This window comes from Hypanus sabinus, unplaced genomic scaffold, assembly GCF_030144855.1.
Source record: "Hypanus sabinus isolate sHypSab1 unplaced genomic scaffold, sHypSab1.hap1 scaffold_445, whole genome shotgun sequence".
Taxonomy (NCBI): domain Eukaryota; kingdom Metazoa; phylum Chordata; class Chondrichthyes; order Myliobatiformes; family Dasyatidae; genus Hypanus; species Hypanus sabinus.
The window spans coordinates 310,011-324,259 of NW_026781319.1; the positions used below are offsets into that span (position 1 = coordinate 310,011).

Below are 14,249 nucleotides of genomic sequence, written 5' to 3' on the forward strand. Positions count from 1 at the left end.
CATCGAAGGAGCGGGGATGGCGGTTAGTGGGAGATTTGGAGAGAGGAGGGCGGAGTAGAGACATGGCCGGCTGTCCAGGGTCAAATATTTTCTGATCCCCCATTCACCATCTCCGGAAACGTGGAAGTGCCGCCACCGAAAATGTAAGGAACTTCCTGATTGGGGTGCAATGGGTTGGTGTGTCTGGACATCTCTAGGTCATTGCGACGGTGGGGTGGGGTTGATTGTGTTGGGCAGATGGGTGAGAGAGTCGGTTAAGGTAATGGACGCGTCACTGGACTCTGTTCACATCTCTCCGAGGGAGGGGGTTCTTACACCTCGGTGGATGTGCTGGGGCTTTGGCCTGGGACAGTGGTTTCCCGCGAACTGAGGGTTTGAAGCCTTGGGTATGGTCAGGTGTGGTGAGAAATATCGAACCGACCGCGTGGTGCAAATCTCCAGGACAATAGAGGCTCTGTATGAGTTACAAAAAATCCTCCGACATTCCCTTCTTCTTCATTGCTGCCATCCTGCTCTACTTCTCTCCTTCCTTTCCATTCCCCTCTCTCCCCCTCCGATCCATCACTCCCTCCATCGTCTAAATTCCTTTTCCCTCATCCCTCCCTGTGCTGCACTCATTTCCTATCTATATTGCTCTCCCTCTCCTCCCGATCCCCCCCCCCCCGTTGCCTCTTATTCCATCCCTCCACGCCGTTCGCTCGCCGTCTTCCTTCTCCCTCTTCCTCCCAATCACCCCCTTTCAATTTCTCCCTTCTTCCTCCCTCCTTTCTCCGTCTCTATCGCTCTCTGTTCCCTCTTTCCTCACACTCCCCACTCTCTCACTGTCACGCGCTTCTTTCTCTCCTCTAAACGCCCAATTTCCACTCTCTCTCCTTATCCCACGCTATGTTTCTCCCCACTTTCACTACTCTACCCGGCACTCTAATCACTTTCCCCAAAGCCCCCATCCTCCCTCCACCCCGCAATACTCCGCCTGTTCTCGGTTCCTCTCTTCACCAGCTGCTCATCTGGTGTTTGTTGGTGTCGGTCGGACAAGCTTGTCAACACGGGCTTCCTCTGACAACGGCTGCTTCCGCTTTTGAGCTCAGAGTCTCAGAGAACCCTCGACAGGATGGACGACAGCGAGACTTACATGAATGTGAATTTCACAAAAACGGATTCACCGTCTCCTTCCGGAGGTGAGTGACGCAGAAAGACTCAGGGAGGATATTCACTCTGGATCTGACCCCCGGAATTGTGCGATGGGTCGGTGTGGAGGGAGCCTCACTCTGTCTGACCCCGGAATTGTGCGATGGGACGTTGTGGATCGAGTCTCTGACTCTGTTTCTGTCCTTCGCTGCTCTATTCCCAGCTGAACCTGATGTATCGTACGCGGAACTTAATGTGAAGATGCTCACGGAGCCCAGGGTCCGGATAGTTGGAGGTCAGTTTCATCTTTGTTGCGCTGACTGTGTTTAGCTGCTCTGCCCAACTCTGTTGAGAGATCTCAGTAGAACCTGACAATTTACCCTCGTGATTCCCTGTTTGAGCATCAGCCGAAGCGATCGCGTGGGAGAGGCGATTGGGGGCGAGGGGTTGTTGAACTTTGTAAGCGGGGTATAAAGACTGAACCTCTCTCTCCCTTTTCAAATCCAACTCTCTTTTCCCTCTTTTCCCTTCGGTCCCCTCTCTTACCTCCACCCTCTCTTTCCCTCCTCTCTCCCCTCCTCTCTCTCCTAGTTTTCCCTAATGTCTCCCACTGTCCCCTTCTCTTAGCCATCTCTCATTGCCCTCTCTCTCTCTCCGGTCTCTAACACTCTCGGTCTCCCACTGGCACTCTTCCCCTCTCTCTCCGCTCTCTCTCTTCCTTCCCTTATCCGCTCCTCCCGGAATTCGCACCTCTTTCGGCCCCGATTTTTTTCCGCTCATCTACCCTCTTGCCTTCTTCTCCTGTCCATCCATGCCTCTCTTCCTCCCGGTCTCTCCCCTCGCTCTTCTCTCTCCCTCTCAAATTATCTTTTTCTGTCTTCCACATCCCTCTCACACTTTTCTCCTCCCCTTACTCTCCCTTCTCTGCACCCTTTTTCCCTTTCTCTCAATCCTCTCCTCATCGTCTTACTGTTACAGACATTCTCCCCCCTCTCTCTCCGCCTCTTTCACCCCTTTCTCCCTCTCCATATTTCTCTCGCATCTTCCCGTCCATCGCCCCTATCGTTGTCTCCCCTTCTCTGCCCATCGGTCTACTTTTCTTCCTTCCTGTGTGTCACCTCTCCCCCCCCCCACACCTTCTCGTTGTCTCATCCCCTTTCACCCCTTCACTTATCCCACTCTCTCTTCTCTCTCGCCCGAATCCCTCCCCCATTACTCCTCTCACTGTTCCTTATCAGCCTGTCAGTCTCGCTCTCTCTCTCCTAGTCGGTCTGAACTCCACCTACTCAGAGCTGAATTTTCGGAAAGAAGAAACCCGCGTCGATAAGGACGAAGATCCTCCCATTTCCTCCGGACACAGCAGGCTGTCAAGCTCTGCACAAACAGGTCAGAGTTCACAGTGATTACGTCATTATGAATGGGTCATGTGCCAAGTGTCCAAGTTTCTAATGCATCTGCATCAACCACTTCCTCTGTCAGCTCGTTCCATTGACTGACAACCATCTGGGTAATAAAAGGTTGTCACTCGGCTCCCCAGTGAAATCCCTGTCTGTGATGTATACAAATGATCTCTATGAAATTGTAGATGGGTGGGTTAGAAACATAGAAAAGATACATCCAAACACAGGCCCTTCGGTCCAGAAAGCTGTTGCCGAACATGCCCCTACCTAAGAGCTCGCTAGGCTGTACCCATAGCCCTCTATTTTTCTAAGTTCCATGTAGCAATCCAGGAGTCTCGTAAAATGCCCTATCCCTTCCGTCTCCACCACCGCTGTCGGCAGCCCATTCATAGAAACATAGAACATAGGCGCAGGAGTAGGCCATTCGGCCCTTAGAGCCTGCTCCGCCATTCTGTCCGATCATGACAGATCATCCAACTCAGGACCCTGTACCTGCTTTCTCTCCATACCCCCGATCCCTTTAGCCACAAGGACCATATCTAACTTCCTCTTAAATATAGTCAATGAACCGGCCTCAACTGTTTCCTGTGGCAGAGAATTCCAGATTTTGCACTCTCTGTGTGAAGAGGTTTTTCCTCATCTCGGTTCTAAAGGGCTTCCTCTTTATTCTTAAACTGTGACCACTCGTTCTGGATTCCCCCAACATCAGAAACAAGCTTCCTGCATCTAGCCTGTCCAATCCCTTTAGAATTTTATACGTTTCAATAAGATTCCCCCTCAATCTTCTAAATTCCAGTTAGTATAAACATAGTCAATCCAGTCTTCCTTCATATAAAAGTCCTGCCATCCCAGAAATCAATCTGGTGAACCTTCTTTGTACTCCCTCTATGGCAAGAATGTCTTTCCTCGGATTAGGGGACCAAAACTGCACACAATACTCTAGGTGCGGTCTCACCAAGAAGCACCTTGCTCCTGTACTCAAATCCATTTACTATGAATGCCAACATACCAGTTGCCTTTTCCACCGCCTGCTGTACCTGCGTGCCCACCGTTAATGACTGGTGTACAATGACACCCAGGTCTCGTTGCTCCTCCCCTTTTCCTAATCGGAAAACATTCAGATGATAATCTGTTTTCCTGTTGTTGCATCCAAAGTGAATAACCTCACATTTATCCACATTAAATTGCATCTGCCATGAATTTGCCCACTCACCTAACCTATCAAAGTCACCCTGCATCCTCTTAGCATCCTCCGCACAGTTAACACCACCGCCCAGCTTCGTGTGATTCTCAAAGGTGGAGATGCTGCATTTAATTGCCTCGTCTAAATCATTAATATATATATATTGTAAATAACAGGGTCCTAGCACTGAGCCTTGTTGTACCCCACTAGTCACTGGCTGCTATTCTGAAAACGTCCCATTTACTCCCAGCTTTTGCTTCCTGTTTGCCAACCAATTGTCTGTCCACATCAATACCATACACCGAATACTGTGTGCTTAAGGTCTGCACACTAATCTCCCATGTGGGACCTTGTCAAAAGCCTTTTGAATATCTTGATATACCTCATCCAACAGCTCTCCCGTATCCAATCTACGAATTACATCTTCATAAAAATTCTATAAGATTCGTCAGACATGATTTTGCTTTCACAAATCCATGCTGACTTTGTCCGATGGTTTCACTGCTTTCTGAATGTGGTGTTATCACATCTTTGATAACGGTCTGTAGCATTTTCCCCACCACCGATATTAGACTAACCGGTCTATAATTCCCCAGTTTTTCTCTCCCTCCTTTTTTGAAAAGTGATGTTACAATAGCCACCCTCCAATCCTCAGGAACTAATCCAGAATCGAAGGAGTTTTGAAAAGTTATCACAAATGCATCCACATTTTCTTGGGCTACTTCCATAAGCACTCTGGGCTGCAGACCATCTGGCCCTGGGGATTTAGCTTCCTTTAAACCCATCAATTTACCTAACACCACTTCCCTACTAATATGTATTTCCCTCAGTTCCTCCATCTCACTAGACCCTCGGTCCCCTATTATTTCCAGAAAATTATTTGTGTCCTCCTTAGTGAAGACAAGACCAAAGTAGTTATTCAATTGGTCTTTCATGTCCTTGTTCCGCATGATCAATTCACCTGTTTCTGACTGTAAGGGTCCTACGTTTGTCTTGACCAATCTTTTTATAATCGCATTTATATGAAAGCTTTTACAGTCAGTTTTTTTTTTTATTTTCCCTGCCAGCTTGCTCTCATAACCTTTTTTTCCCCCCATTCCTAATTAAGCCCTTTGTCCTCCTCTGCTGGTCGCTGAATTTCTCCCAGTCCTCAGGAGTGCCGCTTTTTCTGGCAAATTAGTTTATTCCTCGGACTTGATACTATCCCTAATTTCCCTTGTCAGCCATGGGTTCACTACCTTCCCTGGTTTATTCTTTTGCCAAACTGCGATGAACTATTATTGTAGTTCATCCATGCGATGTTTAAATGCTTGTCATTGCATATCGACCGTCAACACTTTAGGTATCATTTTTCAGTCTATCTTAGCTAATTCAGGTCTCATACCTTCAAAGTTACCCTTCTTTAAATTCAGTACCTTTATCTCTGAATTAACTATGTCAATCTCCATCTTAATGAAGAATAAAACCATATTATGGTTACTCTTGCACAAGTGGCCTCGCACGACAATACCGCTACCTAACTCTTCCTCATTGCTCAATACCCAATCTAGAACGGCCTGCTCTCTGGTTGGTTCCACGACACGTTGGTTCAGAAAACCATCCCGCATACATTCCAGGAAATCCTTTTCCTCAGCACCCTTAACAATTTGGTTCACCCAATCTATATGTAGATTCAAGTCACCCATTAAAACTACAGTTCGTTTATAGCACGCATTTCTAAATCCTGTTTAATGCCTCACCCAGCCTCACTACTACTGTTAGGTGGCCTAGACACAACTCCCACCAGCGTTTAATGTCTCGTAGTATTATGCAGCTCTAGCCATATCGATTCCACATCCTCCAGGCTAATGTCCTTTCCTATTGCGATAAACTCCTCTCTCACCAGCAACGTTACCCCACCTCCTTTTCTTTCCTCTCTTTCCTCAGGAATATTGAATATCCCTGGATGTTGAGCTCCCATCCTTGGTCTCCCTGGAGCCATGTCTCTGTGATCCCAACGACCTCATATTCATTAATAAGTACCTGCACATTCAATTCATCCACCTTGTTACGAATGCTCCTCGCATTGATACACAAAGCCTTCAGGCTTGTTTTTACAACACTCTTAGCCCTTATACAATTATCTTGAAAAGTTGTCCTTTTGATTTTTGCTCTGGATTTGCCTGCCTGCCACTTTTACTTTTCACCTTGCTACTTTTTGCTTCTACCCTCATTTTACACCCCTCTGTCTCTCTGCACTTGTTCCCATCCCCCTGCCACATTAGTTTAAATCCTCCAGGACAGCAGTAGCAAACACTCCCCCTAGGACATTGGTTCCAGTCCAGCCCAGGTGCAGACCGTCCTCTTTAGGCCGGTCCTACCTCCCACGAAACTGGTTCCAATGCCCCCAGAAATTTGAATCCATCTCCCCTGCACCATTTTTCATGCCAAGTATTCTTCTGAAATGTCTTCCATTTCTACTCTGACTAGCACGTGGCACTGGTAGTAATCCAGAGATGATTACCTTTGTGGTCCTACTTTTTAGTTTATCTCCGAACTCCCTAAATTCACCTTGTAGGAACTCATCCCGTTTTTTAACTATATCGTTGGTACCTACGTGTACCACGACCACTGGCTATTCACCCTCCCATTCCAGAATGTCCTGCAGCCGCTCAGAGACATCCTTGACCGTTGCACGACGGAGGTAACATACCAATCTGGAGCATCGTTTGCGGCCGCATAAAAGCCTATCCATTCGCCTTACAATCGAATCCCCTATCACCATAGCTCTCCCACTCCTTTTCTTTCCCTCCTGTGCCGCAGAGCCACCCATGGTGCCATGAACTCGGCTCAGCCTTCCGCTAATGAGACACCTCCCCCAACAGTGTCCAAAACAGTATATGTGTTTTGGAAGGAGATGACCTCAGGGGACTCCTGCACTACCTGCCTACTGCTACGCTATCTAGTGGCAACCCATTCCCTTTCTGCCTATGTAGCCTTTACCTGCGGTGTGGCCAACTCAGTGAAAGTGCTCTTCACGACTTTCTCAGCATCGCGGATGCTCCAGTGTGAATCCAATCGCAGCTCCAGACGCTCGATGCGGTCTGCCAGAAGCTGCAGTTGGACACACTTCCTGCACGCATAGTCGTCAGGGACACTGGAAGTATCCCTGATTTCCCACATGCTGCAGGATGAACAAACCACGGGGCTGATCTCAGCTGTCATGTCCGACCCAATACGTTGCCTCAACTTTTGAAATTCTCTCCTTTTAAAGGAACTTAGCCGGCCTTACCTATCTTGACGTGAAGCTCGTCCTCAGCCTCTGCGCGCCGAAGCCTCTCGAGATAAAGCCTTCCTACATTGTCCCCGTCTACTCAGTCACAGTCCGACTTATACGCGCTTGCGCAGTCGTGCCCCCGGTAAACAGCCGAAGAAAATTTCACGCAGACTCCACTCTCTACGTAAAAATATTCTGCCCTCTATACTTAATTCCAAGTACCTTGAAACCATGCCCTCTCGTGCTAGCCCTTACAACCCTGGGGAAAAGCCACTGACTATTCGCACGATCAAGTCATCTCATCATCTTGTACAATTCTATCAGGTCACCTCTCATCCTCCGTCGCTCCAAGGAGAAATGGCCGAGTTCATTCAACCTATTCTCATCAGGCATGCTCCTCACTCCGGGCAACATCCTTGTAAATCTGCTCTGCACCCATCCTGTGGTTACCCCGTCTTTCCTATTGTGAAGCGACTAGAACTGAGCACTGTTTTCCAAGTAGCGACTGTCCAGGGCACTATGTAGCTGTAACATGACCTCTCTGCTCTTAAATATGTATAAATGATTCGAATGAAAGTGTAGACGGCTGGGTTAGTAGGTTTGATATGGCGAGAGCTGGTGCTGTGGAGAACAAAGAAGACTGGCAAAGAATTCAGTGGGACATAAATCAGTTACAGATATAGTTTGGAGACCGGGCAGAGCGAGTTTAACCCGGACAAACATAAAATGTTGTACCTTGATAGGTCAAATGAAGGAAATGACACGCTATCAAATCCAGGACCTAAACAGTGTTGAAACATAGAAACATAGAGAACGTACAGCATAATACGAGCCCTTCAGCCCACAATGCTGTGCCGAACATGTCCTTACTTTAGATGGGCAGAGGATCTTGGGGTCCATGTTCATAGCTCCCTGAACGTGGATGCACAGTTTGATAGGATGGTTAAGAAGTCCTGTGGCATTCTTAGATAGATAGATAGATAGATAGTTAGATAGATAGATAGATAGATAGATAGATAGATAGATAGATAGATAGATAGATAGATAGATAGATAGTTAGATAGATAGATAGATAGATAGATAGATAGATAGATAGATAGATAGAGAGAGAGAGAGAGAGAGAGAGAGAGAGAGAGAGAGAGAGAGAGAGAGAGAGATAGATAGATAGATAGATAGATAGATAGATAGATAGATAGATAGATAGTTAGATAGATAGATACTTTATTCATCCCCAAGGGGAAATTCAACATACACTTATTGTAGCAAAACTAATTACATACAGTATTTAACTCAGTATAAATATGATATGCATCTAAAATCACCCTCCAAAAAACCATTAATAAATAGCTTTTGAAAAGTTCATAAGTAGTTTACTGAAGTGCATTGAGTGCTCATTTAAACTCAGTCCTAACACCGGCACTTTAACATGTCTTGCCCCTGGTGGTTGAATTGTAGAGCCGAATGGCGTTGGGGAGTAATGATCTCTTCATCCTGTCTGAGGAGCATTGCATTGACAGCAACCTGCCGCTGAAGCTGCTTCTCTGTCTCTGGATGGTGCTGTGCAGAGGATGTTCAGGGTTTTCCATGATTGACCGTAGCCTACTCAGCGCCCTCCGCTCTGCCACCGATGTCATACTCTCCAGTTCTGTGCCCACGTCAGAGCCCGCCTTCCTGACCAGCTTATTAAGACGTGAGGCGTCCCTCTTCTTAATGCTGCCTCCCCAGCACGCCACCTTCATTTGTCGGGGCATTGAGTACAAATGTCAAGGAGTAACGTTGTAACTTTATAACAATCACTAGTTAGGCTGAATCAGGCGTATTGTATACAGTTCTGCTCACCCCATTATCGGAAGGATGTCAGGGCGTTGGGGAGCCTCCGGAGAGATTTAACAGGACTCTGCCGGGATGCAGTGGCATGTGTTACAACGAGCGGTCGAACACCTGGGTCGCTTCCTCTGGAGCGGAGGAGGCTCAGGGGGATCTGACTGACCTCTGAAATCCGTCAGACACCTGTCGGACTTTGTGAACTCAAGGAATTTGGACTCTCGGCGATGGCGGTTGAAAGTAGATAAGATTGCGGGAGGGAAGGTGTGATCGTGGTTGAAGGAGAGAGAGCGGATGGTAGGTGGAAGGGAGACCCAGTGGGGTCACGGCTGAATTTACACACACTCTGAATGGTCTCTCCGCAGGTCCGCATAAACAGGAGACGAACGAGAACATCGGAAATAGACGGTACCGGAAGATCTGCCTTCTCTGCCTAGTTACGTCCGTCCTTGTCGCGATAGTGGCCGGGCTGTCGATCTATGGTGAGTCGATCGGGCTTCTGGTGGAGTCAGACGTAAACAGACAGAGTGGAAAGAAACGTGAGCGTAAAACACCATAGTGACACGGACACGCCCCTCAATGTTACACTGACATATTGTTCACTGTGACACCGACAAGTGCCTCATCGTGCCCGATGTGACACTGACATCCCCCTCACTGTAACACCGAAACGATCCTCATCGTGACCCCGACGATCCCCTACCCGTGACACCGACACTCGGTTCAATGTGACACTGACATCCCCCTCACTGTAACACCGACACGATCCTCATCGTGACCCCGACGATCCCCTACACATGTCACCGACACACGGATCAATGTGACACTGACATCCCGCTCACTGTAACACCGACACACGGTTCAATGTGACACTGACCCCCTCACTGTAACACCGACACACGGTTCAATGTGACACTGACATCCCCCTCACTGTAACACCGACACACGGTTCAATGTGACACTGACATCCCCCTCACTGTGACAGTGACACGATCCTCATCGTGACCCCGACGATCCCCTACCCGTGTCACCGACACACGGTTCAATGTGACACTGATATCCCGCTCACTGTAACACTGATACACGGTTCAATTTGACATTGACATCCCCCTCACTGTGACAGTGACACGATTCTCATCGTGACACGGACGCGCACTTCACCGGGTCGCCAGGACACGCCTCACCGTGACCCCGAAGTTCCCCGAGACGTGACACCGGCACAGCCCGCACTGTGACACCACAATGGAATGAGTGAGGATTTGGGTAGTGTAGACTGGGAACACAGGCAATATGGTGGGACGGTTGAGGAACAGTGGTGGACGCAAAGAATTTTTTACCCTGTTGAACAAAACTATAAACTGCAGAGACAATGGGAGAGGGGTGGGGAGAGCCTGCCTTGCATAACGAAGGAAATAAAATAAGGCATCAGATTAAAAGCTGGTGCAATAATTCGCCAAGTGTTGTGGGAAACTGGAAGACAGGGCAATCTTTATAAAGCAGCGAAAAAAAAAAACACTAACGAGTAACAAAAACATGGAAGCTAGATCATGAAAACAAACTAGCTAAAAATATTTTTTTGAAATTATTTAAAGCAGAAAGGAATGGCCAAAGTGAATGTAGGTCCGTTGGCGGAAGAAAAGGGGGGAATTGATATATGGAAATGAGGAAATGCCAGAGGCTTTGAATGAATACTTTGTGTCGTCTTCACGGTGAAGTACGCGCCTCACATTCCAAAGAGAGATGTCATGGATGTGACGGGAGTTGAGGGCCTCAATACAATAGTTGAGCAAACTTGTGGGCCCGAAAATAGACAAGTTCATGGTCCGGATTGAATGCATCCCAGGGTGCTGAAGGAAACGACAGAAGTTATAGTTGAGGCTTTGTGATAATTTAGTAAAATCCTCTGGGCTTTGGGCCGGTACCAAATTTTGCGCCGAATGTCACGCCAGTGTTCGAAAAAGGATTTAGGCGACAGGCATTTAACTCTAGGCCAGTTAGTTTATCATATGTAGTTGGGAAAATGCTTGAGGCTATCTTTAAAGAAAAGGTAACGAGACATCTGGAAATAAATGGATCCATGAAACAGACGCAAGGTGGATTCAGGAAAGGCAGATCCTGTTTGATAAACACATTTGAGGATATAACGTGCGCAGTGAACAGAGGGGAAGGGATGGACATTATTTACTGGATATTCAGAAAGCGTGTCGCATAATTGAGTTATCCAGAAGATACGGATTTGGGGATGATGTATCAGCATAGATAGAAGATGAGTTAATTGAAGGTAAACAGGAATTGTGATGCACGGGTGTTATTGTGGTTAGCAATCAGTGGTGAGTTGTGTGCCGCAGGAGCCGGTGCTGGGCCCGCAACATTCCGCAAGAGGGCTTCGAGTGTAGTGTATCTAATTTTGCTGATGATACTAAACTGAGAGGGAAAGGGAATTGTGCAGCAGACTATCAAGAAGGCAAATGTGATGTCGACAATACCCTGACCGTGACACCGACAGGACAATCAATGTAACACTGACACGCCACTCGATGTGACAGCGATATTTGACACAATATCGCTCTCAGTATCACAGATTCGTCACTCTCTGATCACCTGCGACCGAGGCCACCAGGAAATTTGGGAACAATATCAGGAGCTAAACCGGACCCAGCTGCAATGTCGACTTCAGCAAGATGAGTTGAACAAAACACTTGAATCCAGCATAACCCAGAATTCCCGCCTGGCTCTCTCCCGGAGCACCTGTCTCAAGGATATCTCCGTCCTCAACAACAACCTCTCCATCCTCGAAAACAAATTGTTCGTCCTCGAAAATGAAAACTCCGTCCTGAAAACCCATCTCTCCGATCTGAATCAAATCGAAACCAACCTCCGTCAAAAGAACAGTGACCTCGAAAATCAGTACCGATCTCTGATCAAAGAGAAGGGTCAAATCTGTCAACTGCTGACCAGCAGAAAAGGTGAGTTAACACACCAACCTCCAAACCACCTTCACCTACTACTCATCATATTAAAGAGAGGTAGGAAGATATAATTTGAATCTGGCCACCGGTGTCTGACCCGGGGAGTGTGTGATGGGACGGTGTGAACGGAGATTCACTCTGTGTCTGACCCCGGGAGTGTGTGATGGGACGGTGTGGAGGGAGATTCACTCTGTGTCTGACCCCGGGAGTGTGTGATGGGACGGTGTGGAGGGAGATTCACTCTGTGTCTGACCCCGGGAGTGTGTGATGGGACGGTGTGGAGGGAGTTTCACTCCGTGCCTGACCCCGGAAGTGTGTGATGGGAGGGTGAGGAGGGAGATTCACTCTGTGTCTGACCCCGGAAGTGTGTGATGGGAGGGTGAGGAGGAAGGTTCTCTGTGTGTCTGACACCCGCAGTGTGTGATGGGACGGTGTGAAGGGAGATTCACTCTGTGTCTGACCCCGGGAGTGTGTGATGGGACGGTGTGGAGGGAGATTCACTCTGTGTCAGACCCCGGAAGTGTGTATGGGAGGGGGAGGAGGAAGGTTCTCTGTTTGTCTGATCCCGGGATGTGTGATGGGACGGTGTGGAGGGTGTTTCATTTTGCTCGGGTTATTTGACGTACCGGGTGAGCAGATTGACTTTTCTTTGTTCCTGATTTCCAGAACAAACGTGTTCCCAGAACTGGATCAGAAATAAAGGCCGCTGTTATTTCATATCCACCGTCTACGTTTCTTACGACGAAGCAAAACAACATTGTTCAAGCTTTGATTCAAGACTGTTTGAAATAAATTCAAATGACGAAGCGGTATGACTGACACCACTGTATGATTCCACACAAACACACGAACGTCTTCTACACTGGGGGTGAGAGACAGTGATTGAAGCTCTGTACTCTCTTCAGACACAGAGTGATTATTCCTCTACACCGCCCATCACACAGTCCCGGGGTCAGACACAGAGTGAATCTCCCTCCACACGGTCCCATCACACACTCCCAGGGACAGACACAGAGCGATTATTCCTCTACAAGGTCCCATCAAACACTCCCGGGGTCAGAAACAGGGTGAATCTCCCTCCACTCCGTCCCATCACACACTCCCAGGGTCAGACACAGACTGATTATTCCTCTACACCGTCCCATCAAACACTCCCGGGGTCAGCCACAGAGTGATTATTCCTCTACGCGGTACCATCACACACTCCCAGGGACAGACACAGAGCGATTATTCCTCTACAAGGTCCCATCAAACACTCCCGGGGTCAGACACAGAGTGAATCTCCCTCCACACCGTCCAATCACACACTCCCGGGTTCAGACACAGAGTGAATCTCGCTCCACACCGCCCCATTACACACTCCCGGGGACAGACACAATCTCAATCTCTTCGCATTCTGTCCCATCTCACGCACCCGGAGTGAATCTCCCTCCACACCGTCCCATTACACACTCCCGGGGACAGACACAATCTCAATCTCTTCGCACTCTGTCACATCTCACGCAGCCGGGTACATGCACTGAAAGATTCTCCTTCCAAGCATTTATAGACGATAATTCATTTCACAGAGTTTCATTTCCAACTCTATTCTCTACCGTTACCGGACATATTGGATCGGAAAATGTGAAGACAGGTGAGTTTTGGACTGGCGCAGGCGTGTGGTGTTGGAGTGGGCGAATGGGATCCATCTGGGGAATAACACGAGACTGTGCTGTTGGAATGGGACAATGGGATTAGTTTGGGGATTAATTCATGGCTCTGGCGGGGGGGGGGGGGGTGCAAGACAGGGTTGTAGGAATGTGTGTGCGCTATTTTTTTTTTCTCTCTTATGTAATTGTTTAACCCTCTTTGACAGGAACGTGGAATCTAATATCCTGTATACTGTGAAAGATAGAAAACCCACCTGCACTCGGTGTAAAGCGTACGGATGGACTTACAACTGTAGTGATGGACACTATTTCATCTGTGAGAAGTCTGCTCCTTTGTCCCCGGATGTTCTTGAAAAGATGCTTGATCTCTGTCAAGATCCCATGGGTGCACTTTGAGTCAAGTGACGACCCCTCTTTCCACAACCCCCGCATCTCTCCCTAACTCTCACTCCCCTATCCTCTCCCAATCTCCCAACCTCTCTGCCCCATTCTCCTGGCTCATTCTCGTCCCCATTCTCTCCCCCGCTCTCCTTCGCAACTCCTCTCTATACCCAACCTGCCCGCTGCTGATCTCCATCTCCCACTCTGTTTCCCCTTTCCTACCCCGTCCTTATCATAGTCCCGTCCTTTCCGCTCTCCCTTCTCTTTCCAGCCTATCTTTCCCTACTCTCTGCACACCCACTCTCATCTGCATTCTGTGCCCTCTGTCAATTGATTACCCCAACCTTGCGGAAAATGTCTCTGCACATTCACCCTATCTGTGCCACTAGTGGATATATACGCCCCTGCCAGGCCATCTCTACCCTCCAAAGGAATAAAGTCACATCTTTCCTTACTTCT

General features: G+C 48.1%; 1 protein-coding gene across 1 annotated transcript; it reads left to right on the top strand.

Moving 5' to 3' along the window:
* Positions 1–12,605, top strand: LOC132388972 (low affinity immunoglobulin epsilon Fc receptor-like). Its single transcript, XM_059961395.1, has 6 exons — positions 1–1,178; positions 1,352–1,423; positions 2,395–2,514; positions 9,157–9,273; positions 11,365–11,757; positions 12,427–12,605. The coding sequence occupies exons 1-6, from the start codon at positions 1,112–1,114 to the stop codon at positions 12,573–12,575; spliced, it is 918 nt and encodes a 305-aa protein (XP_059817378.1). The 5' UTR covers positions 1–1,111; the 3' UTR covers positions 12,576–12,605.
* Positions 12,606–14,249: the final 1,644 nt, after the last annotated feature.

Bases quoted from the DNA above. Each gene is read 5' to 3' on its own strand.
- LOC132388972 (XM_059961395.1), top strand. From the start codon at position 1,112: ATGGACGACAGCGAGACTTACATGAATGTGAATTTCACAAAAACGGAT. The intron at 1,179-1,351 runs GTGAGTGACGCA...CTCTATTCCCAG, and splicing joins TTCACCGTCTCCTTCCGGAG to CTGAACCTGATGTATCGTAC. The intron at 11,758-12,426 runs GTGAGTTAACAC...CCTGATTTCCAG, and splicing joins ACTGCTGACCAGCAGAAAAG to AACAAACGTGTTCCCAGAAC.